We start from the raw sequence: 25,429 nt of genomic DNA, 5'->3' as shown, positions 1-25,429 counted from the left end.
CTTGGGAAGATATATCATTGGTTTCGTTTTCAACTAGGTAGTTGTTCTATTATACATGCGAAAATGTGGGGGTTGTGTGCGGTCTCTAGATTGTTGTGGCCAACAATTTCAAGCGGCATGTTATTGAAATAGATTCTTTCTCTGTCCTTAAGTTTGTAAGAAATGGTTGTACTGCGAGTCATCTTTGTGCATCGATTCTTGTTGATATCAACATTCATTCATGTCCAACGGCTTGATGTTTTCAGATGGTCACTTATTTTTAGAGAAATAAATTATGTTGCGGATATGCTTGCTAAAAAGGGATAATCCTCCCATTTGGCTTCCATATTTTTTATGTTCCTCCTCCAATATTAGCTTAGCGCTAGATTTGGACTGTTTTGACATTTTACGCCCGAGACTCTAAGCTCTGTTTAGTAGTGTTTGTTTTTTTTCCTCCTTGCTTGGGGTCCTTGACCCCGTAGATACCTTAAGTAATACTAGCTGCATAATTACTGAAAGCAAAGCCATAACTTGTGCAGTTAGTTCAATTTGAAATACAATTAGTAACACTTGCAGCATAATGAGTGAATCAAATTTACCAGCATGGCTGCATTATTACCCTAAAGCACAGTCTTGTGTATTGTAATGTCAATTCTCTTTCAGCATACACTGACCGTGACCAAGGGGTCCAAGGCATTACTTGTCATGGAAAAGAAAACTTATGAAAAAGCAACAGCAGGAGAACAAAAGTTGATGTACCAAAAATTCATATTCCAGCTGGACCCTACCCTGAAGCACCCCATTCGGTCCAACTTGGTGCTGTGCATATAATTAAATGAATTTCAAGTAATACTAAGAGCTCTATGAAAAATAAGCAAGCTCTCTTATATCAGTAGTTCTACCATGACAATGACACAAAACACTTTATAATATAAGTAGCTCACCCCGCACGCCCTTTCAAACAATTTTATAATAGTCCTCAGCCGACCCAGCATGAAGCAGAGCCAAGAAAAAACACTTAAAAAATTGAAAGGGCAACCAATGACACCGCCCCATGAAGAAAAATAGTGCAATCCTTGTGGGTCAATTGTCCTCAGTGGTCACTAGTAAGTAGTAAACTCTTACATAATTAAACAAATCCGAAAGTCTTAATCAAGTCAATAAACAAATCCCATAAAAAGCCAACCACACCGAGACAAAAACTTGTTCATATATTTATCAGCCAATACAACCTCCTCCCACCAAAACTACCTAACCCCCTGCAACAGAACTCACTTACTCACTCACTCATTCTCACTGAATGGAAGATCATCGAAGTTCAACACCCAACGCTATTGGTCTCTGCCTCCTCCCGCAAGAGCTCATTCAAAACATATTTCTATCTCTCGTCTTGCCTGAAATCCTTCCCTTAAAACTGCTCAACAAATCTTTCTCCCGAATCATCTCCGACCACACCTTCGTTCGCCGCTGCAACTCCGTCTCCGCCGCCACCACCTGGCTCTTCGTCTACAAGAAGCGCTGGCTCCGCGACGCCGTCCTACACGCCTTCACCCACCGTAGCTCCCACCGCTGGTTCCGGATCCGCATCGCAGACCTCCACTTCCACGCCGACAACGACCTCTACTTCCTCGCCGCCTCCGCCAACTTCTTCCTCTTCGCTTCCAACACCGTCCGCGAGGTCATCGCCGTTAACCTCGTCACCCTCGCCGTCAAGAGGATCCCGCCTTCCCCGTTAGGTCCACGTGGCACCTCATCGTGGAGGAGGTCCGGCATGAAGCTCGTCTCCCACCCGGACGGCTCCGATCATTTCCGCTTCTTGTTCGCCGAGTGCGTGGACAACCGGCCCGTTTTGTTTGTCTACAATTCCGAGACCGACACGTGGAAGTCAACGGAGGGGAAGGAAAGCACTGGATCCAGTGGGATTGTGCCACGTGGAGGTGGAAATATTTTCCTGAGCGTGGCTCATGGGCCCCAGGAGAGCGTTCTGGTTGCGTGTACAGCACAGTGCGAGGCGCCAACAGTTGTACGGCCGAGATTTGATCCGAGAGGGAGCGATGGAGGGTTGAGCGTTGGATATAGTTGGGGAAACGTGATAGATAGGCTACACGTGTACGGAGATGGGTACATGATGATAGTGAAATCGGAGGGTGGAGAGCGTGGAAAGGGGAGGGTGTTGAAGGGCGTGGAGTTGTGGGGGTTGAGTTTGGATGGGAGGAAGTGGGAGTTTGTTTCGGTGGTTCCGAGTGAGTTGATGAAGGTTGTTGAGAAGCCTTATGGGGTTATGATGGGTTGCTTGGAGGAGAAGAATGGGATCCTTCGGGCTGCTTTGGTCTCTAATTCTGAGGGGTTTTGGAATATGATTTGGCTCTCCTATGATGCCACGTGTAACCACTGGACCTGGATTCCCGTTCCTGATTGCAAAATGAAGGGATGGAATATGGCTGGAATAAGCTTCTCCTCTGGTCTTATTCTGCCTTGATGAAGAGTACCAAACATGTATATAGTATAGTATGCCATCTATCTTGTAAATCAAATTATACCAGAGGATGAGCTGAGCCATGCGGTTTATTCAGCCTTCATTTCTTAAAATTATTTAATGGATCCTCCATGTTATTCACTTTTATTATTTTTTAAATTCGTGATTTCAAGTATTGCCAATGCCACGTTATAGTGCAATGAGAGATTGTTAAACTCAACACCTTAAAGTGTGAAACAAGAAGAGTTCCCGTGAAGAAAATAATCACTCGAAACTGATGCCACACCTTTTCTTCTTGACTATAAATCTCTATACATGATTTTCGTGAAGAACAAAATCAGAATCAACAACTCCCTTTCTTCAAAGAAAAGGATAGTTCAAATGAAATCCAATTTTTTTGTCAAATAGCTTATAGTATATTGAATCCAATATTCAAGGAGCTGGGGTTCCAATGAAGCAATTAAGGGTATCATATGCTAGTAGATTAGTAAAGACGACTATGGGTCCAATGAAAAAGCTTCAATTGCAAATTTACTTTATCCTCCTTGACTTCAAATGTATTTATCTTAAACACCTAAAATACAAGACGTACAAGAGTTGCTAAGCTTAGATTTGTTTTAATAGGTATTCTTGATGGATTTCATGATCAACCTAATTCTGAGCAAATTTTTTTAAAAAATTTTGGGTTTTTTATTTAAATAAATATTTAAATTTGATTAATTATCAAAATGTGCATGGATAAAAAGGTGGATGAAAGTGCGCATAGCCAATTTACCGGAGTTGTCCGCGAAATGGGATTTGCTACCAATTCATCTCCGGCGTCCGCGAAATGGAAGAGCTTGTTAGGACCAACCCAAGTGTATCATACACAAAATGGTATCCAACCTCCACAAAAAATAGTATTCAACCTCTACTACGTCGTCTGTGAAACTAACTACTTTATTTAATTATGCCTATTATTTAAAGAGTTAAAATTTAAAAATTAAAAAAACACTAATAACAGAAAAAATATTAATAAAATTTTAAACTAGTTTTTGAATAATAAATCAAGATTGAAATTTTATTCATAAATTATAAAATATATTAGATTAAGCGCAATATAATTTAATATATGACAATCTAATATATTATGTGTTGTTATAATTTCTTCTTCTTTCTCCCTTTTTCTCCTTTATCTAGCGTTGTTTTATTTTTATTTTTTTTCTCAGATGCATCTTCTTCCTTTTTAAATTAAAATTCATGTTATTTGTCCACTTCGCAGGCACCATAAGCAACATGGATGCAAATCTGCAACTCCTCCTGATAAAATTGTGAAAGAATAGGAAAAGAAAAAACGAAAAAATTTTATTGATTGTTGATTTGATTGAATTGAATTGAATTATAAATTATGAAGGTAAAACTAAATATATTTAGAGCATTGGCTTATGAAAGATAAAAACAAATAAAGATAAGATAAGAACAAATAAATATAAGATAAAGATAAGATAAGATAAAATAATAAAGACTAAAACTGTAACTGAATATTCTGTTCGACTGAATTTGTGGGTCACGAGACTTCTTTATTGTTGTCATGAGCTAATGTGGAATAGTAGTTTAATACGCCCCCGCAAGCTGGTGGATGGAAGATGTCAATAATCCACAGCTTGGATAAGTTCCGATGAAATTGTTGAGTAGGACGCGTGTGACGTGGTGACGCAGAGGGAGATGCGTGCGGCGGAGCTAGAGCTGCCGACGGCAAAAATATAACAAGGAGAGAAAGCAAGCACCGATCTTAAAAAAAAAAAAGCACGTACACCACGATAAGATTAATCTTCAGATGGCGCGTATGGTGCAATAAGAGTGGTTTTGAGAGGGCGCGTAAAGCGCAATAAGAGAGGGCGCGTAGAGCGCGATAAAAAAAGAGGGCGCGTAGAGCGCAATAGAGTGCAAATGGAACTGTTTAAACAGAGTGCAGATTGAGTTGCTGAAACAGAATACGGAACTCGAAAAAATTAAAAGTGCAGATAAAACTACCGGAAGAAGGCGCAGACAGACCATATTGACTATTCCATGAAGGATAGTTATTTCCTATTAGAACAGCGATAATCAAGACTAATGTTAAATTTTTACTTGAATTGATGTAATAGAAATTGGTTGGATTTTGAGTTAAATTGAAAGTGTAGTTTAATAAGGATACCATTTCGCGTATGACACACCTGAGTTGGTCCTGACATATGCAGCTCCTCCATTTCATGGCCGTCTAGAATGAATTGGTGGCGAATCCCATTTCGCGGGCGGCTCCGGAGAGTTGACCATGTCCATTTTCATCCACTTTTTTATTTATGCGCATTTTGGTAATTAATTAATTTTGGATAATTTTTTTTTATCGAAAATAGAAAGATTCGAACTCGTAATTTCTTAAGTGGGTGGGGAATCAATTTTGGATATTTATTTAAAAAAAAAAGTAAAAAATTTATGAATAATTATTCAAATGTATTATTAAGATTGATGTGTTTTTTAATACAAATAAAAAAAATGTTTGAATTAGTAGACAACAAGTTTTATATATAATATTCCATTTCATATAGAAAAGATTATTTAAAATCAAACAACCCAATTTCTAGTCCTACATTCAGTCTTCCTCAGTTTATTAGTCAACCCTGTTTGAGACTTCAAATGAAAAATTAACAGGACCACATTAGTGGGAGGTATTAACCTTTTGCTTCCACTTCATAGTCCACCAATATAATAAAGCACATGGAATATGACTAATGTAGATTCCTAAGGTCATAATAATGTGACACCAATTTGCTAGAAATTAAAAAAGCTTGTTATCAAAGTATGTGTGGAAGCATATGCGGGGAAGATACTTTGTTCCACTTTCCCTACCCTTCTTCACCTACAAAAACCACTTTCCCTCTCTTGGGCTTCACAATTGAGACTTGATGAGCACACATTACTGTTAAGGCCTTACCATATACCATATAATTTTCAGCTTCTATCATCCTCAAAATGAGTCTCAAGTTCAGAGGAGAAGGTGTTTGCATCAATGATGATGATGGGCAGGGAAGCGAAAAACAGAAAGGTGCCCCTTTAATTAGTCCTACAAGTTAGGTCATAGGCTTAATCTTAATAGGGCAACCATGATCCTTTGGCAATGTATCCTAATCCTGCATGTAATCACTTATTACTTATTTTGCTGTTATACGTCCTTTGAGTGTTTCAAGTTTTTTAGTTGTTGTGTTAATATTCAAAGTTATGCAGCGTCAACTCTTGTGTGTGTGGTAAAAGAAATATAATATATGAGTAATTAAACTATGTGTAAGGTCTAAGTTGAATGAAAGGATTGGAAACATAATCAGCTGATTAGCTCCTATTATCCTCATCTTTTTTTCCCCTCGTTGTGTTAATTTAATATGCGTGAGGTGTAATAATTATATTAATACATAGAAAAAAAAAAAGAACTGATATATGGTTGGAAAAAAATTGTTAAGCAAATATGAAAGGAAATACCTCAGTGTTAGTTTAATTGGTGAGTATTAAATCACTTTCTAGCATTAGATTAGATAACACGAATTCTTATTTAGTTCGTAGCGTTTATGTTGTGCTAGAAGAGACTATATATATAGGTTGAATTATTTCAAGGGTTCAGGGAATTAATTAATAACAATGCAAAAGGAATAGTTTTATAGTTAACAAAAGAAAAAAATAAAATTAACTAATGTTATGCTATTTTCAAAAAGCAAAAAATAATTAATTGCAAACATACATATTAATTTTAAAAAATTATGAATTTAACTAAGAAGTAATCTAAATATTCATTTTGATAAGTTTATAATTTTTTAAAAAAATTAATTTAATATTTGAATATTTCATATAAAAATAGGTGACATCTGTGGTGGTCAAAATGGTTAAGGATGACTCTCCAATAAGATTCTTACCCGTAGTAATTTTGGAGAGCAAAAATCAACAACGTTGACTGTGCTAAGGATGGTGAATTTTTAATGAAGGTTGGGTAAATATTTATGTGTATATAATAGAAATTAATTAAGATGCTAATCATGTGATATGACCAGTAAACATCGGTTACAAGTTATAGTTCGGTAACGCCTAAACCCCAATCATAACCGACAATTTCATAATAGCCATAAACAACCTCAAATCAATAACGTCGGACATACAATTAATCCTCTTTCTGGGCCTTACAACCTAAGTAAAACGGCCGACCTTTTCCGCTAAAATATAAAGCAGACGAGAAAGCTACAGAAGGTACGTCACTCTTTCTAAGATAAGATCTATTATCCACTTTACACTAACTTGAGCGTCGGAGTGCCTTTGCAGGTACCCACCCTCGCTGCTCATCCATTGCCGACGTATATCTTGATCCAGTCGAGAAGTCTACCGACCTTTATCAGTGGACGAGCTATACCTCGGAGTAGTCAGGCAAGAACATCATGGATGTTGGAATGTTCGGCGTCTTTTCCTATTGCCGTCAATCGTTGGTATCCACTGTTGCCAATCGGTTATGAGACGAGGTTTTTCGAAGAGGACTTGACGATGCTGCTGAGATTCTCTCTTGGATGCAACTTCGAAGATATCGCCGCTGTTGATGACTAAAAGCCTGGTAACTATGGCTGCTATTGCTCAAAGTTAATGTTCGGACTAGTTTCTTATCAGAGATTGCTAACGATGATTTTGCTCCTGACTGTAGTTTTTTATTTTTTATTTTTTTGGAGGGGGCTACTCCAATTAAGTTGACGAATATGTCTTCTGCTGAATATGGCAATTGGACCATTAGATGCCCTGTGATCTTGAAAATTGTGGGGGCAATGATTGATTTTTTTCTTTGGACGGATAATTAATGAAGTATATAAGTGTTCTAGTCTAATTAACCCAGTATAAAAATTATTTTTCATAAATCAAATTGGGCCAATTTGAGAAACAAATCAATTTAAAAAGAAAATTAATTATTCTTGAATTCTTTTCTTTTTATTTTTTTAATTCAATTCTATTGATTTCCACCATTGGAGCCTTCAGAAGCTTTGTTGATGGCTGTCATGAATCGCCTTCCAACCAACCTCTGCTTGGGATTCGTTAGGTTCCTCAATCCTGCTATGGAGATGTTTCTTTTCCTTGCTAGTGTACTTCATCTTCTGCTTCTCTCTCGTTCATCATATACAGTCACAAGTTCACAACTTTTTCGGAGAGACGACCATCAATATTGTGTCGTTGAGATGAGTGGTTCCAGAAAAAATATTGTGTCGTTGAGATAATTTTTTGTGTAGGAATCTTAATTGGAATTTTTTAGACATTGTCACATGACCTATTTTCATGGCCGAGTACCTTTTGATTGATTTAAAACTAGCTTTAATCTTAACTACTCAAATTTCACAGTTTAGACTACTACAAACAACCTGTGAATGTGAAGGTTGGGATTATACAAGTAATGGTGAATAACGAAAAAGTGATGAAGAAGGTGGAAGATAGGGGCATACAAGTAATTTTACAATGTACTAACATTTTTTTAACGTTTAACGTTAATAGGGACTAAATTGAAAAAAAAATTGATGTATAAGGACCCAATTGAAAAGAAAAAAAGTATAAGGACCTAATTAAAAATTCGGTAAAACTATAGGGACTTGCAGAATAATTAAACCTTCATTTATTTATTATGTTTGTATAATTATATAAAAACATTTTTTATCTAACCGGATTGATTATGCACAATTGACTTAGCATCGGGATGAAGGCCGGCGATTCGGGCATATGACTACCAATATCATTGATGAACACGATACTAAAGGGTGTAAGAAACCTTCCAGTTTGTTCGTTGGTGAAGTCCACCTATGGAAGATTGACCGAGCTATTTGTTCGCAAAGGAAGAGAGGCAGAGGCACAGTTAGGAACCATGCAGCAGTTTAGTCAACATTTGATGAAGGAAATAGAAGTTAATCTGAAGGCCTCAAGATATTTCACGATGACTTTGTACGACAGGGATAATTCTGAGTTTAATGTTGCTGAGACCACTCTAATTGATAGCTTCTCACTTGGCTCATATAGAGTGTCACTCAGGGACCAAACCTATGATTGCGGATATTTTCAGGCACTTCGTTATCCTTGTCGCCATGCCTTAGCATGCTGTGCCTACTTACAATTGAGTTGGTCTACCTATGTATGAGGTGTATCGCCTTAACTCAGTGTTCAATGTATATCGGATGGGATTCACACCTCCAATCCCTGAGGGATTTTGGCCACCATACGATGGTCCAACAGTCATTCCCGATCCAACTAAGAGACGTGCATCTGAAGGGCGTCCCAAGATCACTAGGATTTGTACTACAATGGATGAGGCTGATCCGAACAGACCGAAGAGATGCGGGCTGTGCAGACAGTCAGGCCACACATGTAGGACGTGTCCATAGGGAGGAGTCAACATCGGTTCGACACCCACCAGTAATGTGTAGCATTGTGTTTGTTTAGTGTAATATTTTATCTGGTGTGTCTTTGCTGATTTACCTTAATAATGGTGTCTGTTGTAAGATTTATTGTTGTTTGCATTCTCACTTGACAGTTAATTCAATTTCATCATTCGGTTTTCGAGTATTTTACGTGTTATTGACTCGTGTTATGAGACGGCGGTATAATACATTATCAAATAGTCATATAACATACATGTTATACTAAATAATATGACATACATGTGCAACTAAATAGAGTAAAATACATATGCTATAAGTACGTTGTTTCTCAACAAGATATAATGTTATTTCTTCGCCTCTCCCTCCACGACGTGCTCTACCTTGACCACCACCCCTAGCTCCTCTATGGCCGGCACCTCTACTTACTCTACGACCTCGACCCCTCCCCTCTAATGCATCAATGGCATCGTCGAGCCACCTCCACTCATGCTAGCTCGAACGTGTCCCTGCACGACGTCTTCGCTCAACACAATGGTTGTCTGGAACATCAGGCACCTGATCCATCTACGGAGCCTGTCCTGGACCTATCTACAATGCCTCGGCCGGGATTGCATCTGCTCTGGGGTCTCCGAGGAATAGCTCAAGCAACAAGAATCGCCTACCATATTGATGCCACCACTCTAAGTACGCTTGAGACGGTCTTGAATCTGGAACAACATTAAATCGTAACACATGCTGCGTCTGGTTGGTCCAATGAGTGTGTCAATTCTGTAAGGTAGAGAGAAACCACCGATCACCGCCTCTGCCATTCTTTGACATCAAAAAGTCAATGTTGAGTGCAGCTAGCGGCCGATGCTGTACTCCTCCAAGCTGTGGTAGCACCCGATCCACCTGATGCCACTCTATGACAGCAAAGTAGATCAATGCCGTCACGGCCCTCCATAACGCCATGTGGCGTGGCTCCAGAATCTCGGGATGCACCACCTGTACGAGATCCGGCGAGCTGTATGGCATCTACACGAACTATAAAGAGAATTGGTTCTCGAAAGTCATCATGAACAATAAGTAGACAAAATAACTGAAAAATAAAAATAAGAAATATTTAACAATCACATCCCTAGCCTGAAGTAAATCTATCTTTAGTTTGCAGTGTACGACTTGAAGTCCCTTCTCACTCAATGTTAGCTGACAATCTGACCACCTATAACCCAACACATGTTATCAACAATGGGCATAAACCATAAAAATAAGGACACAAAAAATAACTATTAACATTGAGTACCTCAAAACTAATGGCCAATGAAAGGCATCAAATCCCTCAAGCCTAAAACCCGGGAATGGCTAAAAGATCCATGACTGGAGAAGCTGCAATGGACCAGCCAACTTAACCACCTGCCTGTTGGCCACGCAACACAAGCACCGGTATAACCACGATAGAGCGGCGGATCCCCAGCTATAATTGCCTGTGTCCTCTAATCTCGCTATATACGACAACCACCTAATATGCATGCGTGTACCGGACGTGTCACCGAAGAACTGTGTTGATAATAGCATCATGATGTATGCTCTCGCATACCTCCTGACTGTCTCCTCGTCTGTGTCCTGGGAAAGGTCACTGAATGTCTCCTGCATCCAAGTGCACTTCACAATGAATTTGTCGATACAGTCTGCCGGCGACAACACACCCAATAATTCCTCAAACCAAGCCCATGCTAGACGGCTACCGTTGATGTACTGCTCGAAGTCCGTTAGACATCAATTGACGTACTGTCAGTCAATCAGGAGCTCTAACTGTACGCTATATCCTGTAGCGTAATCATGCACTCCTCGAATGACAGGTGGAATGTATGCGTCTCCAGACGCCATCTCTCAACAAATACACTTGCTAATGGGTCACCAACCTAAACCAGTGGTCGTTAAGCCTCGTGAGATGGGCTAAGCCAGCCATCTACAGGTACGACATGATCCTATCATCTAAGGACATACTATGTTGCCTCCTCATGCTCGTGATGCATCGGTGGGACTGCATGATAATGAAAAAATTCTCTAAGAACCATTACAATTTAAAAAACAAAAATCACTTAAAACGAATAATTCTAGTAAAACAAATACTTTAATGTAACAGATATTGCAAACTTGAACATAGATAACCTAAATATTTAGAATTATATTAAATTAAATTAAATCAAATTAACCAAAATTAAATTAAATTTTAACAAAATATAATTAATCTAATATTTAGGACGGAAAGCTAAATCCTAAGGTATTTTTACTAAACTTGTAGTGCTTCGTTAATCTAACATTTAATAATTTAATTTTTGAAATAAAATAAATCATACTAAATTATTGCTAATCTTCTACTGTCTAGTTATTTCAACACTTGAAACCTAAATTAAATTAAATTAAACTTCAACAAAATTTCTAACCTCGTGAAACTTCTAACAAGAAAAACTTACAAATTATGCCCAAACCTGTTATCACTACTCGTCAACATGTGTGTTACCCCTCGTCCAACATGCATTTGTGATTTCAATATTCTAACACACTACTACTCCTAAATCAATACTCTAACTACTATTTGAAGTTTAAAGATTCTAATCATTCTAATAATCAAGTTCTAAGCGATTTAATATCACTAACACTTCTTTATTTCTTAAAGAAAATAAAAAAAAATTAAATTTTGTTTACTAACCTCTTCATGCACGCTACCAGCAATATGGGCGACTCTGTCCAACCAATAGATTTGATTTTGGTCGTCTTTCATTTCCGCAGTTTCAATCTTCTAGTATAGTTAGGTGTTTTACTCTGGATTTTTCGTTTTTGGTGAATTTGGTACGGTGAAATGTAATTCGAATAAGTGGATTCGAATTATATATATAGTGATATATATGTAAATCGAATTTATGTGTCGATTTACATTGGAACACCATTACTCATAATTCAAATTCACTTCATTCGCATTACTATTGGTGTAATTCAATTTTATTCAATTCGATTTATTATGTGCCAAATACCATGTGCTAAATCGAAACAAGATGTATCAAATTATTATAGATGAGCTAATACTATGGGTATTTTCGCATTTCATTCCTTGCTAAATTGAAGCTACTTACTTCGATTTACATAAAATCCTATTGATTCGATACATATTAATTTAATTCAATACTATGATATGTAATTCGAATTCAGTGAATTCGATTTATATAAAAATATGCATAAAGATATTTATATAATATATTTTTTTCTGTGATTCATGTAATATTGGATTGTCTTTGATTTATATAAGTGTTTTACCTAATTTTTTTTAAATATACTAACATTTAAAAAATTTTTTTTTTTAAAGTATATTTTTCTTACAATATGACATTTAAATTAGCACTAAGAATACTTGGTAAGTATAAAAGTTTGTATTGAAAAAATAAGAAAGTGTAATTTAATGAACATTTATTATATAAAAGATGTATAAAATTAGAAAGAAAAAATAAATAGATTACGTAACTAGTATTTACTATTTTTAGAAGTTTTTTTGATAAGTTTTTTCTTTTGGTTTTTTTATGATATTCTTTAGTGGAATAGGTTAATAACTAATTCATTCCGATACTAAACTCTATTTAAGAATTAGAAGCACTTTTGATAATTGATTTCAAACTTTCAATCACTTTTTTAAAATTTGTAATTTATTCTTATATTCACACAATCACACCGTTTCTTTTTATCTCACTCTTCTTCTTCTTGCCAGCAATTTAGTTCTATTTTATTTTTTTAGTTTTTTATTATATTTTCTAATTCAATAATTTTATTTAAATTTTATTTAATAATTTATTTTTAGTCAATAAATTATTACACATACAAGATAAAATTCGTCCATAAGTCATAATCCATACATTATTTTTTGTGTTGTAGTTTAGGTGGTATTTTTTAACAATATAAAAATTTTATGTATTTTTTTATAGATACCACAAATCTAACTCTTAGATTTGTGATTTTTGTTTTTTTTTAACTTATAAATTTGAGGGTTTGATTTTTTTTTTATTTTAAATTTTTAGATATAAAAATCTGAGAGTTTGATTTGTATTTTAGTGTTAAAAATTTTTTTTAAACATGCTTTACAACGAAAAAAATTTTATTTTATCACAAATATACGATAAAAATTTGACTCTTAAATTTCTCAAATCTAAAGATTCTTATTTAAAATAAAAAAAATCCGTATAAAAAAAAATACACCAATTAGCCATGATAATGAAATACTGTACAATTTTTTTCTATTACTAAAAAAATTAACCCTTTATTAAACATTATCTAAAATAGTCACAAAAAAAAGATTATCTAAAATTATTAATTGTTAATAAAAATATTATCTAAAATATTATAAAGTTATTTGGTGTTGTCCTATTCCTTGGACTTGGACTTGGTCTGATTGCAGTATATGGGACACAAGCCAAGTTAACCTCTGCATCGTATCAAATATCAATGGCTACTACCTATGCACTCTTTTTGGCCCCGATCTTTCTACCCGAAATTCCAATGGCTGCTGCAGATATTCTCCAGTGCCTTTGTCTCCATTCACACCCCTCTTTTCCAATCTCTCAAGTCACCTTCTTTCCCAACACAACTTCCTACCCATCCATCTTAAACTCCTACATCAGAAACCTCAGGTTCACTTCCCCCATCACCCCCAAACCCTCCTTCATCATCACCCCCACCCACCTCTCCCACATTCAAGCTTCCATCATCTGCTGTAACCACTTCTCTCTTCAGATCAGAATCAGAAGCGGAGGCCATGACTACGACGGCCTCTCCTACGTTTCCCAGCTCCCATTCATTCTTCTCGACATGTTCATGCTCAAATCAGTGGACATCAACATGGACGATCGCACTGCTTGGGTTGATTCTGGCGCCACAATTGGTGAGCTTTACTATAAGATTTCTCAGACAAGCAAGGTTCATGGCTTCCCCGCCGGTGTGTGCCCCACTGTGGGCGTTGGAGGCCACTTAAGCGGCGGCGGCTATGGCAACTTGATGAGAAGATTTGGCCTCTCTGTTGATCACATTCTTGATGCAATAATTGTGGATGCTAATGGAACAGTCTTGGATAGGAAATCAATGGGGGAAGATCTCTTTTGGGCTATTCGAGGAGGCGGTGGAGCTAGCTTTGGTGTTATAGTTTCATGGAAAATCAAGCTTGTTCCTGTGCCAGAGGTTGTAACTGTTTTCAGAGTTGAAAAGACATTGGAACAAGGTGCTACTGAAATTGTTCAGCAATGGCAGCATGTTGCCCATAGAATACACCATGGTTTGTTCATTAGAGTGGTTCTTAGTCCAGTGAAAAGAAATGGGAAGAAAACAATAAGGGCTAAGTTCAATGCATTGTTTCTTGGAGATTCAGAAGAGCTTCTAGGTATAATGAAGGAGAATTTTCCTGAACTTGGTTTGGTTGGTGAACAATGCATTGAAATGAGTTGGATCGATTCGGTGCTGTTTTGGTATAACTATCCGGTGGGAACTTCAAGGGAAGCTTTGCTTCAAAGGGTGCCTGAATCAGAGAAATTCTTGAAGAGGAAATCAGATTATGTGCAGAAGCCGATGTCGAAAACGGAGCTTGAAAGCTTGTGGGAGAAGATGATGGAGCTAGAAAAGCCTGTTCTAACACTGAATCCTTATGGTGGGAGAATGAGTGAGATTTCTGAGGTGGAAACACCATTTCCACACAGGGCTGGTAACCTATATAAGATTCAGTATTCTGTTAATTGGAAAGAGGAGGGTAATGATGTTGCTAATCATTATTTAGATGCAATTAGAAGGCTTTATGATTATATGACACCTTATGTGTGTAATTCACCTAGAAGTTCTTACTTGAACTATAGAGATGTTGACATAGGTGTGAATGGAGATGGAAATGTTGGTTATGCAGAAGCTAGTATTTGGGGTAGTAAGTATTTCAAAGGAAACTTTGATAGGTTGGTAGAGGTGAAAACCATGGTAGATCCGGGTAATTTTTTCAGATATGAACAGAGCATCCCATCACTTGCATCTTGGGATAGTTTAATGTCACAATAGTATATATCTTGTATTAAGATTCTAATGGAATTGCTAATTTAATTAATACAATAAGTCTCGAAAAATACAACACTTTAACCTGTGACAAAAATAAGCTATGAAAGTAGTTTGGAGGTGGGTGCGAAGTTGTGCATCTGTGGCGTCACCAATCGCCGCAGGCGATGAAACGGTGTCGCTGCTCAACGACTTCGCCACCATGTGCCACCAGAGGGACCTTCCCAGAGCCATGCACGCCTTGGACGCCATGGAAAGGCGCGGTGTGCGTGCCCATGATCTCACCTATGCCGAGCTCGTCAAGTGCTGCCTCGCGCGTCGTGCCGTCAGCGTCGGTAAGCGCGTCCACCGCCACGTCTTCTCAAATGGGTACCTTCCAGAGACCTTCTTGGTCAACACACTACTCAATATGTACGTCAAATTCCACCTCTTGGAAGAGGCACACAAGCTGTTCGACGAAATGCCCGAACGAAATGTTGTTTCATGGACGACTTTGATATCTGCTTATTCTCAGGCTAAGCTGAATGATACGGCTATGAGACTCTTGATTGGTATGCTTAGAGAAGGTGTCATGCCTAACATGTTCACTTTTTCTTCTGTTTTGAGGTCTTGTGAGAGGCTCTCTGATCTCAAACAGCTTCATTCTTTCATACTGAAGGTGGGGTTGGAGTCTGATGTCTTTGTAAGAAGTGCCCTTATTGATGTTTACTCAAAACTGGGAGAGTTGTTTGAAGCTCAGACTGTTTTTCGTGAAATGGTGACTGGAGACCCTGTTGTTTGGAGCTCCATCATCGCTGCTTTCGCTCAGCACAGCAATGGGGATGAGGCCTTGAACCTTTATAAGAGGATGAGGAGAGCTGGCTTTCTGGCCACACAACCGACTCTCACGAGTGTTCTGAGAGCGTGTACTAGTTTATCATTGTTGGAGTTAGGGATGCAGGCGCATGTCCATGTGCTGAAGTATGATCAAGATCTTATCCTTAACAATGGATTGTTAGATATGTATTGCAAGTGTGGTAGTGTGGAAGATGCAAAGCTCATTTTCAATAGGATGGCTGAGAAGGATGTTATCTCTTGGAGCACCATGATTGCAGGACTAGCTCAAAATGGTTTCAGCTTAGAAGCTCTCGATTTGTTTGACTCCATGAAAGTTATGGGTCCAAAACCAAACTATATAACAATGCTTGGGGTTCTATTTGCATGTAGTCATGCAGGGCTGGTAAATGAAGGCTGGAACTACTTTCGGTCTATGAAGAATCTTTATGGGATAGATCCTGAAACAGAGCACTATTGTTGCATGCTTGATCTTCTTGGAAGAGCTGGGAAGCTTGATGACATGGTTAAGCTAATTCAGGAGATGAGTTGTGAGCCGGATGTTATAGCATGGAGGACTCTGCTTTATGCTTGCAGAGCCCACCGGAATGTGGATTTAGCCACATATGCTGCTAAAGAGCTTCTAAAGTTAGATCCACAGGACACAGGAGCTTATGTATTGTTATCTAATATCTACGCAAACTCGGAAAAGTGGAACGATGTTGTAGATGTTCGGAGGACTATGAGAGCGAGAGGCATAAGGAAAGAACCTGGCTGTAGCTGGATTGAAGTCAACAAGCAAGTACATGCTTTTATTTTGGGAGATAAATCGCATCCCCAAATTGATGAAATCAATACGAAGTTGGATCAATTTATTTCTAGACTAAAGGGTGCCGGTTATGTTCCTGATACAAATTTTGTCCTAAAAGATCTTGAAGGAGAACAGAGAGAAGACTCCCTTCGGTACCACAGTGAGAAACTGGCAATTGCTTTTGGCATCATGAGCCTTCCAAGGGAGAAAAGTATTAGAATATGGAAGAACCTAAGGATCTGTGGGGACTGCCATATATTTGCAAAACTTATAGCGAAGTTAGAGCGGCGGCACATTGTAATTAGAGACCCTATCCGATACCATCATTTTAGAGATGGTATCTGCTCCTGTGGCGATTATTGGTAGCATAGTAGAAGCACGTAAGACCAAGACAGAATATATTGATACTCACAAAGAGGTGAACTGGGATGAATAAGTAGCTGCGGTTCAACATTTGTCTCCAATAGTTCAATTAGTAGAGACATATAGACCTACCTTTGAGACGTTGGGCTACATAAAGACAGAAGTTCATGCATAAAGCGTTCAGGAATGAACTAACCCGGGTAATCAGTTTGGGTTTGAAAGAAGGGAAGTCGGTCTAGGGAGTTTGTGTTTTGAAGGTGTAAATGTAAAACAGAACATGGAAACATCAAAATGCAATTTTCAATTTCTTTTTGACTTTTTATTCTTATCATTCAAACCGAGTTATAGACTTATAGTTATTTCTAAAGATTTTATGTGCAGAGAAATATGTATTCTTAATTATTTTTAGTTTAATAAAAAATATTGTTTTATAGACTAATTTGTTCAAAGTTTTTTTTTTTTTTTTTAATTATTTTCTATAACCAAAGTAGACACGAACTTGGAACTTGACTAAAGTATTAAGACAATCTATAGAAATTCTTTCACTAACGTGTGAGGCAATGTAGTTGGAAAAAAAGACAAGAAAAAGGAAATAACTTGCATAAACCCAGAATCACACTGACGCAGACACCTAGTCAAAAAGACTAAGGCAATGAGAGAATCAACCTCTTTGGTTCATTTGTCTGCGATTTCCCTTCTTCTTGTTCTTGTTGATCATGTGTCTTCTTTGGTGGCAGCACCAACACCAGAATCTGTGTATACCCCTTTCCTCCAGTGCCTAAAAAACCACACAAACTCTTCAACGCCCCAACTCTCCAGCATACTCTATGCTCGATCCAATTCTTCCTTTTCTTCCGTTCTACAAGCCTATGTTCGTAACGCCAGATACAACTCAACCTCAACACCAAAGCCTTTACTTGTTGTAACTCCTCTGCAACAATCCCATGTCCAAGGTGCTGTCATTTGTGCCAAAACAATTGGTGTTCAACTCAAGATCAGAAGCGGTGGCCATGACTTCGAGGGTGTCTCATATGTCTCACACGAACCCTTCATTGTTCTTGACATGTTCAATCTCCGAAACATCACTATGGATGTTCAGAACGAGGTTGCTGTGGTTCAAGCTGGTGCCACTCTTGGAGAACTTTACTACAGGATTTGGGAGAAGAGTAAAGTTCTTGGCTTTCCTTCAGGGGTGTGCCCCACTGTTGGTGTTGGTGGCCATTTCAGTGGAGGAGGCTATGGTAACATGATCAGAAAACATGGGTTATCTGTTGATCATGTTCTTGATGCTGAAATTGTTGATGTGAATGGTAGGGTTCTTAACAAGGAGGAAATGGGGGATGATCTTTTCTGGGCCATTAGAGGCGGTGGAGGATCAAGTTTTGGGGTTATATTATCATACACAGTTAAATTGGTTTCTGTGCCAGAAATTGTTACTGTTTTTAGGGTTGAAAGGAGTTTGGAACAGAATGATACTGTTACCGAGCTTGTTCTGCAGTGGCAGGAGGTTGCTCCTAATACTGATGATAGGCTTTTCATGAGGCTGCTATTGCAGCCTGTGAGTTCTAAGGCTGTGAAGGGGAAGAAAACTGTAAGGGCCACTGTTATGGCTTTGTTTCTTGGAGGTGCTGATGAGGTTGTCACATTGTTGGGAAAAGACTTTCCTTTGCTTGGTTTAAAGAAGGAGAATTGTTCTGAAATGAGTTGGATTGATTCTGTGATTTGGTGGGCTAATTTCGACAATGGCACAAAGCCTGAAGCCTTGCTTGGCCGGAATTACTCAGCCGAATTCCTCAAGAGGAAGTCTGATTATGTGCAGACACCAATTTCAAGAGATGGGTTGGAAGGGTTATGGAAGGAGATGATTGAGTTGGGAAAAATTGGATTTGTTTTCAATCCTTATGGTGGGAAAATGAATGAGATAGTGCCGGATGCTACTCCGTTTCCTCATCGTGCCGGAAATCTGTTCAAGATTCAGTACTCAGTGAATTGGGAGCAATCTGAAGTTGCTGAAGAAAAGAATTTCATGGATCAGGCTACAAGGGTGTACAGTTACATGACTCCTTTTGTGTCAAATAGTCCAAGAAGGGCATTCTTGAATTATAGGGATCTTGACATTGGTACCAACAATTTTGGGAAGAATAGCTATGAAGAAGGAGAGGTTTATGGTGCCAAGTACTTTGGCAATAATTTTCAGAGGTTAGTGAAGATCAAGACTGCTGTTGATCCTGGAAACTTTTTCAGGAATGAACAAAGCATTCCCACCAATCCAAGTAAGTGTCTATATATAATACCTTAGTTGCTAGTGAAATTTCCTTCTTTTTTTTTTTTTAAATGTCTGTTGCACTGGGCTGGTAGACATTATCCAATCATATTCAATGCAAAACATGGTTTTCCTGACTAACTGAAAGATTTCTTCTTTCTCTGAGAATATTATGCAGTTTTCTGGAATGGATCCTTCAGCTATCTGATTTATTTATTTTACACGTTTGAGATTATCAAGCACCTTAGGCAAACTATTTTAGTGTATCCACTGTCACATTAATACTCTCTTTTTAAAAGAAAACCTTTGATAATTTGATGTTTGATCATCTATTAGCCCCAAGTATACATAGGTTGTAGGACTCATGTTTGAATGTCTTGTCTTGCAGGTGGTGGTAAACCATTTAACCGCAGCCTAGGTAGAAAACTCATGGTAAAGGGGGTAGGGTTACTCATCCTAGAACTCTTTATTATAAGATTATTGTACTTTGTTTAGTAAGCATACATGGCCAATTTGCCCTTTGAATAATTGATCTAGCTTTATTGTAAATAGATAATGTAGATTGAAAATTCCATTTAACAGATTTATTATTTTTATTGTTTAATTTCAATTTTCTTTTATAAATTTCTAAAACTAGAAAACACTGAATAAGAATCGAAAATAAAAATACAAACCAAATATACCCTTAATTTTTTCAAAATGACTGTTTATTTGCTAAAAAATCTATGATTAAATTTTTTATATATTAATAAGGTTGTGTACAAATTAAGTTTATAATTAAAGGAGTACATATGTCCACTATAAAAAGAAAGAGTACGTGTTAAATAATACAACAACAACAAAGTTTTGACTCACTAGGTGGGGTCGGCTATATAGATCAAGATGCCATTGAGCTCTATCATATATCATATATACAGAGAAACCGTTTACATGTAGAACATGTTAAATAATAATCTAGAAAATTTTCTCTTTACTAAGAATCTCTTGCACCACTTCACCATCCACATGCTAATATGCTATATCTGACTTTTTCTCTTTATATTTTACTTTTACACTCTTTTAAGCTGACAGAAGCTAATTAAAGCATTGAAGTGGATTCTCAATAATGTAAATTTCATCATGTGTATATTATCACAAACTTGAGATCATTTCAAATTTATAAAATTGACAACACATGTAGCTAGACAATTATTAGAATGAACTGTGTTGGAGAAAAATATCATCAATTTGAGTAGTTGACAGCACAACTCAATTATTAGAGAAAGCAGAAAAGCACTACCAACACTTAAGTGGTCCAACATGTTTCTCTGAATTAAGAACCTTTCCAACCTCACACTAAATTTCCAAGAACTGAATCCATGGAAAAACCAATCTCTCTCCTTGCTACTCTTATTGTTCTGCTTCTTTATGCCTCTGACTGTTTGGCAGCCCCATCATCAAGAAATTCCCTATTTGCCACTTTCCTCAACTGCCTAAAAACCCACACAAACCAACCAAACCAAGTTTCAAACATAGTTTATTCCCAAACAAACGCATCCTATGACTCTGTCCTTAAAGCCTCTGCTAGAAATGCCAGGTTCAACAACCCCTCAACCCCAAAGCCATTACTCATCATCACCCCTCTTAATGAAAACCATGTACAGAACTCTGTTCTCTGCGCGAAAAGCATTGGTGTTCAACTCAAAATCAGGAGTGGTGGCCATGATTTTGAAGGCATTTCATATGTCTCTCAGGCTCCCTTTATCATCCTTGACATGTTCCACTTTCAGAATGTAATTGTGGATGTTCAAAACGAGATTGCTGTGATCGAAGCAGGTGCCACTCTTGGACAAGTTTACTATAGAATTTATGAGAAGAGCAGTGTTCATGGCTTCCCTGCAGGGGTGTGTCCCACTGTGGGTGTTGGTGGCCACCTCAGTGGAGGAGGCTATGGCAACATGATCAGAAAGCATGGCTTATCAGTTGATCATGTCATCGACGCGAAAATTGTTGATGTAAATGGTAGGATTCTTGACAGGGAAGCAATGGGGGATGATCTTTTCTGGGCCATTAGAGGCGGCGGAGGAGCGAGTTTCGGAGTCATATTGTCCTACACTGTTAGGCTAGTTCCAGTGCCGGAAACGGTTACTGTTTTCCAGGTTGATAAGACTCTTGAGCAGAATGCAACTGATCTTGTTTTCCAATGGCAGCAGGTTGCTCCTCACACAGATGAGAGACTCTTCATGAGGCTGGTGATGCAGCCGGTAGCGAAAAGAACCATGAGAGCCTCGGTTATGGCTTTGTTTCTTGGAGGAGCTGATGAAGTTGTGACACTGCTGGAAAAGGAGTTTCCATTACTGGGTTTAAAGAAGGAAACTTGCCATGAAATGAGGTGGATTGACTCTGTTTTATGGTGGGCTAATTACAATGATGGATCAACATTGAAGGCATTGCTTGATAGAAGCCATTACAGGGTGCATTACAACAAGAAGAAATCGGATTATATTCAGACACCGATTTCGAAAGCCGGGCTTAATCTGATATGGAAGAAGATGATTGAGTTGGGAAGAGTTGTTCTCATTTTCAATCCATATGGTGGAAGAATGAATGAGGTTCCTTATGATGCTACACCGTTTCCTCATCGTGCTGGGAATTTATACAAAGTTCAGTATAGTGTGACATGGGAGGGAGGAGGAGATGGTGCTGATAAGAAGTTCATTGGTGAGATTAGAATGATGTACAGTTACATGACTCCATTTGTGTCAAAGAATCCAAGGAGTGCTTACTTCAACTATAGGGATCTTGATATTGGTGTGAAGATGCATGGCAAGGATAGCTACCAAGATGGGGTGGTTTATGGTTCCAAGTATTTTAATAGAAACTTTGAGAGGTTGGTGAAGGTTAAAAGTGCCATTGATCCTCAAAACTTCTTCTGGAATGAGCAGAGTATACCAATTCTTGGGAGCAACAAGTTATTTTTGTAGTACCATTATTGCTTGGATTTACTACTTCACTAGTTCTTTTGATTAATCATTTGGTCATTACAATTTCACCTCTCTTTTTCTTTATTTTATTTTATTTTTGTAAGTTCTCTCTAACGATAGACAAGATAACAAACTGACTACTCAGATGAAGATGATTAGAGAAATTTCTATTTGAAAATGATTGTTGAGATATAGCTACATGTAATGTCAAGCACTTTAGTTAAACTTATCAAAATATTTAACAATTTTAACTATTTTTATCTTAATATTCATTTTTTTAGGTGTATGCCTAGAGATAATTATTTTTTTGGCTCATGCTTGGTTGGAAGTTGGAACCATACGATAGGAATATATTTGGATGAAGTCTTTTTTGTTTTTGGATGATGTCTTGTAGGAAAGGTTGGAAGCTCCCAAATATTATTTTTATTATTGTCTAACAAATTAAGTACTAATTTGTGGCGAATTTGAAGTTTCCAAAAATTTTTGTTCACAAATGGTAAATAGGATGGGCTTGGAATTCTATTGGTCCATATATGGGCTAACATCGTTAAAATATTTTTAGGCGCATGTGAAAATGGACTAAGAGAGGCCTATATATAGTTCATCATCATAATTTTGAGCTAAGAAGTGATCAAGACCAAAAAAAAGGAAAAGGTAAGAAATGATGATATAGTAATCATGAGGGAATGTAATAGCGTTTTTTTATTAGGTGATTTCTAGTCAAACTTCTGGTAAATAAAAGGTTAGTGTTACGGATTTGGCCCACGGATCCTGGACCAGGATCGAACCCAATTCCGGTTTTTCAGGTCCAATCCGCCTCACTCTTCTGGAAGGTCCGAAACCGGCTCTCTAGAAACTCCCAACCGACTTTCGAATTCGAACGTCCCCCTTATCTTACCCAAACAAGATAAGATAAGATAATCACCATCACCTATAAATAAAGGCCCAAGTCCCCCCAAGTATTCATTCATTCCTCACACTTTCTACCTCTTAGATCCATTCTGACTTGAGCGTCGGAGTGTCTTTGCAGGTACCACCCCCCATCGCTCCAGTCAAATAGTCCGACGTCCGCCTCGACCCGCAAGTTCCCGATCCATCTCTCAACCCGTACCGAAGACATCCAGTACAGTTAGTTACCTTTTATGATTTATTCAATAACTATTAGATATATAAATTTAATTATATCATTATAATTAATACTAATTATTTATTTAACCTAAGTTTTAAAAATTAAATTATTCAACTATAATAAAACTTTTTCTATAAATTACAAAAACTTTTAGAAAAAAATTAATTTGTAATTTGTAATTTTTTTTAAACCATCTAATTATTATTCAGTGGTTCAAGTTTTGCTTGGTTTTCCATGACAGAACATATGTCAAAGTAAATAGTACTATAACTGCCACAATAGGGATAACATGTGCTAGAACTATTTTAACATGAATACATGATTCCTTGTGCCAAACAAAAAAGCAATGCAAAGAATTCAAATTTATAATTATTAATGAGCATGCATGTATACAACACAACAACACTGAGTAGTTTAACAAAATGTTAAAAATTATAAATTAAGACTTATTTAAAAAAATTATAATTTATAAAAATAGTTTTATTATAATTGTGTGATTTGGTTTCTAAAAGAATATGGTTAGTGTTAATCATGATGGCACAATTAAATTTTTTCAATAACTATTTAACATGTCATAGAGAATAATTAACCTCTGATTTGTGAAAAAGTAGATTCCAAGCATGTTACATGATTAATAGTCTTTACACATTTAGTTTATGTTATAATTTTTTAACCGGAAACTTGTGCAGTATGTTAGTTTGTTACTTTTTTATTGTAATTAAGCATATATATTGGATAGAACCTAAGTAAGTTTTCTGTGAGGTTATTTTTTCATTTTGAGATGCTAATTCTCATTTCTTTTCTCTCTCAAAACTACTTCTTCTTCTATCTCTTTCTTCTACTTTCTAGAACTTTCTTCTTGTTCTTTCACTCATTCTTGATTTCTTTAGTTTTCTTCCTCTATTTTCTCTTTTCTTCACATCTAAACTCATACGACAGAGATGATGAGAGTTGCTTCACCTTAATTCACGGTTCTTCAACATGGTGCGGTGAGCGTGGACCAGAGGTGAAGGCTCCAATCACGAGCACTGATGTAAAAGATCTAACAAGTTTGAAGTTTGAATCAAACTTGTGGTTTCTAGCATCCGAATCTTGAAACTTACAAGATCGTTGAATTGAATCCCTAATTTTCAGAAAGAATGGCTAACCAAACCTCGAATTTTAACATTCAAACACATGCGAATCTCGTTAATCAGTTGCAATCAGCAGCAAATCGAGCAAACACAAGTCCAATTATGGATCCAATGAGTCCATATTTTCTGCATCCTGGTGAGAGTCCAGGAACTCCTTTAGTTTTCATGATTTTAGGTCCCAGTAACTATCATACTTGGGAGAGAGCTATGTGTAGAATGTTGAGATCTGAAAATAAATTGAAATTTGTTGATGAAACTTTAGTAAAATCATCGGAGGATGATTCACTGTTTGATGCGTGGGATAGATACAACACATATGTAGTGTCTTGGTTGAATTTGTCTTTAAGTCTAGAAATAACACACAGTGTGGTGTGGATGGACATTCTTGCAGACATATGGCGTAGTTTAAGACATCGCTATTATCAGGGAGACGCTTTTAGAATGGCTGAGTTACAAGAAGAATTGTTTGGCATAAGGTAAGGAGACCTTAACATCACTGCATACTTTACCAAATTGAAAGGAATTTAGAAAGAGTTAGATAATTTTTTACCAATTCCAGCATGTAAGTACTATACTGGAACTTGTGATTGTGGTTTAGATGTGCTGAAGAATTACCAAGAAGATACCTATGTAGTGAGACTCCTCAGGGGGCTAAATGATCAGTTTGCTGTATTTAGGTCCCAGATCATGTCGATGAAGCCGCTTCCAACGGTAGATGCAGCCTTTTTCACTTTTGTTACAACAAGAGAGACAAAATGCAGATATCACTAAAGGAAAAGCATTGATAACTACCGGTAACACCAATCAAGACTTTAACCCTCAGATCAATATGGCCACTAGAGGAGGTAGAAACTTTAGAGACAGAGGGGGTAGATTGAATGGAAGAGGATGTAGAACTCAAATTTACAAACAATGTGTGTTTTGTGGTAAGAGTGGACATACTAAAGATGTATGCTATAAAAACTATGGATACCCATCTCATATGAGGAGTGGCGGTGGCAGTGGAATCATCAACATGGTTGCTGATTTGAATGGTGATAACATCAGTAA

The 25,429-nt window shown here is 37.3% G+C and overlaps 5 protein-coding genes across 5 annotated transcripts; all 5 read left to right on the top strand.

Moving 5' to 3' along the window:
• Nucleotides 1-843: 843 nt before the first annotated feature.
• On the top strand, nucleotides 844-2,596 carry LOC112734580 (uncharacterized). The gene has a single exon (XM_025783957.3). The coding sequence runs from the start codon at nucleotides 1,280-1,282 to the stop codon at nucleotides 2,456-2,458; it is 1,179 nt and encodes a 392-aa protein (XP_025639742.1). The 5' UTR covers nucleotides 844-1,279; the 3' UTR covers nucleotides 2,459-2,596.
• Nucleotides 2,597-13,016: 10,420 nt separating this feature from the next.
• LOC112734579 (pentatricopeptide repeat-containing protein At2g03880, mitochondrial) lies at nucleotides 13,017-17,327 on the top strand. Its single transcript, XM_025783956.2, has 2 exons — nucleotides 13,017-14,512; nucleotides 15,057-17,327. The coding sequence occupies exons 1-2, from the start codon at nucleotides 13,324-13,326 to the stop codon at nucleotides 16,892-16,894; spliced, it is 3,027 nt and encodes a 1,008-aa protein (XP_025639741.1). The 5' UTR covers nucleotides 13,017-13,323; the 3' UTR covers nucleotides 16,895-17,327.
• A 79-nt stretch (nucleotides 17,328-17,406) lies between these two features.
• LOC112734577 (berberine bridge enzyme-like 21) lies at nucleotides 17,407-22,371 on the top strand. Its single transcript, XM_025783954.3, has 2 exons — nucleotides 17,407-19,164; nucleotides 19,543-22,371. Exons 1-2 carry the CDS (start codon nucleotides 17,544-17,546, stop codon nucleotides 19,647-19,649), a joined length of 1,728 nt encoding a protein of 575 aa, XP_025639739.1. The 5' UTR covers nucleotides 17,407-17,543; the 3' UTR covers nucleotides 19,650-22,371.
• LOC112734578 (berberine bridge enzyme-like 21) lies at nucleotides 20,513-22,371 on the top strand. The gene has a single exon (XM_025783955.3). It carries the CDS (start codon nucleotides 20,513-20,515, stop codon nucleotides 22,115-22,117), a length of 1,605 nt encoding a protein of 534 aa, XP_025639740.1. The 3' UTR covers nucleotides 22,118-22,371.
• A 2,014-nt stretch (nucleotides 22,372-24,385) lies between these two features.
• LOC140183659 (uncharacterized) lies at nucleotides 24,386-25,038 on the top strand. The gene is made up of 2 exons (XM_072232125.1): nucleotides 24,386-24,855; nucleotides 24,978-25,038. The coding sequence occupies exons 1-2, from the start codon at nucleotides 24,386-24,388 to the stop codon at nucleotides 25,036-25,038; spliced, it is 531 nt and encodes a 176-aa protein (XP_072088226.1).
• The last annotated feature ends 391 nt before the right edge of the window (nucleotides 25,039-25,429 follow it).

This window comes from Arachis hypogaea, chromosome 3 (genome assembly GCF_003086295.3).
Source record: "Arachis hypogaea cultivar Tifrunner chromosome 3, arahy.Tifrunner.gnm2.J5K5, whole genome shotgun sequence".
Taxonomy (NCBI): Eukaryota; Viridiplantae; Streptophyta; class Magnoliopsida; order Fabales; family Fabaceae; genus Arachis; species Arachis hypogaea.
Note: the sequence above shows the minus strand (reverse complement) of the source record. Positions and strands in the feature narration are given on the sequence as shown.

Bases quoted from the DNA above. Each gene is read 5' to 3' on its own strand.
- LOC112734580 (XM_025783957.3), top strand. From the start codon at position 1,280: ATGGAAGATCATCGAAGTTCAACACCCAACGCTATTGGTCTCTGCCTC.
- LOC112734577 (XM_025783954.3), top strand. From the start codon at position 17,544: ATGAGAGAATCAACCTCTTTGGTTCATTTGTCTGCGATTTCCCTTCTT. The intron at 19,165-19,542 runs GTAAGTGTCTAT...CTTGTCTTGCAG, and splicing joins AAGCATTCCCACCAATCCAA to GTGGTGGTAAACCATTTAAC.
- LOC112734579 (XM_025783956.2), top strand. From the start codon at position 13,324: ATGGCTACTACCTATGCACTCTTTTTGGCCCCGATCTTTCTACCCGAA. The intron at 14,513-15,056 runs ATGGTGGGAGAA...CTGTGGCGTCAC, and splicing joins TGTTCTAACACTGAATCCTT to CAATCGCCGCAGGCGATGAA.
- LOC140183659 (XM_072232125.1), top strand. From the start codon at position 24,386: ATGGCTAACCAAACCTCGAATTTTAACATTCAAACACATGCGAATCTC. The intron at 24,856-24,977 runs GTAAGGAGACCT...ATTGTGGTTTAG, and splicing joins GAAGAATTGTTTGGCATAAG to ATGTGCTGAAGAATTACCAA.
- LOC112734578 (XM_025783955.3), top strand. From the start codon at position 20,513: ATGGAAAAACCAATCTCTCTCCTTGCTACTCTTATTGTTCTGCTTCTT.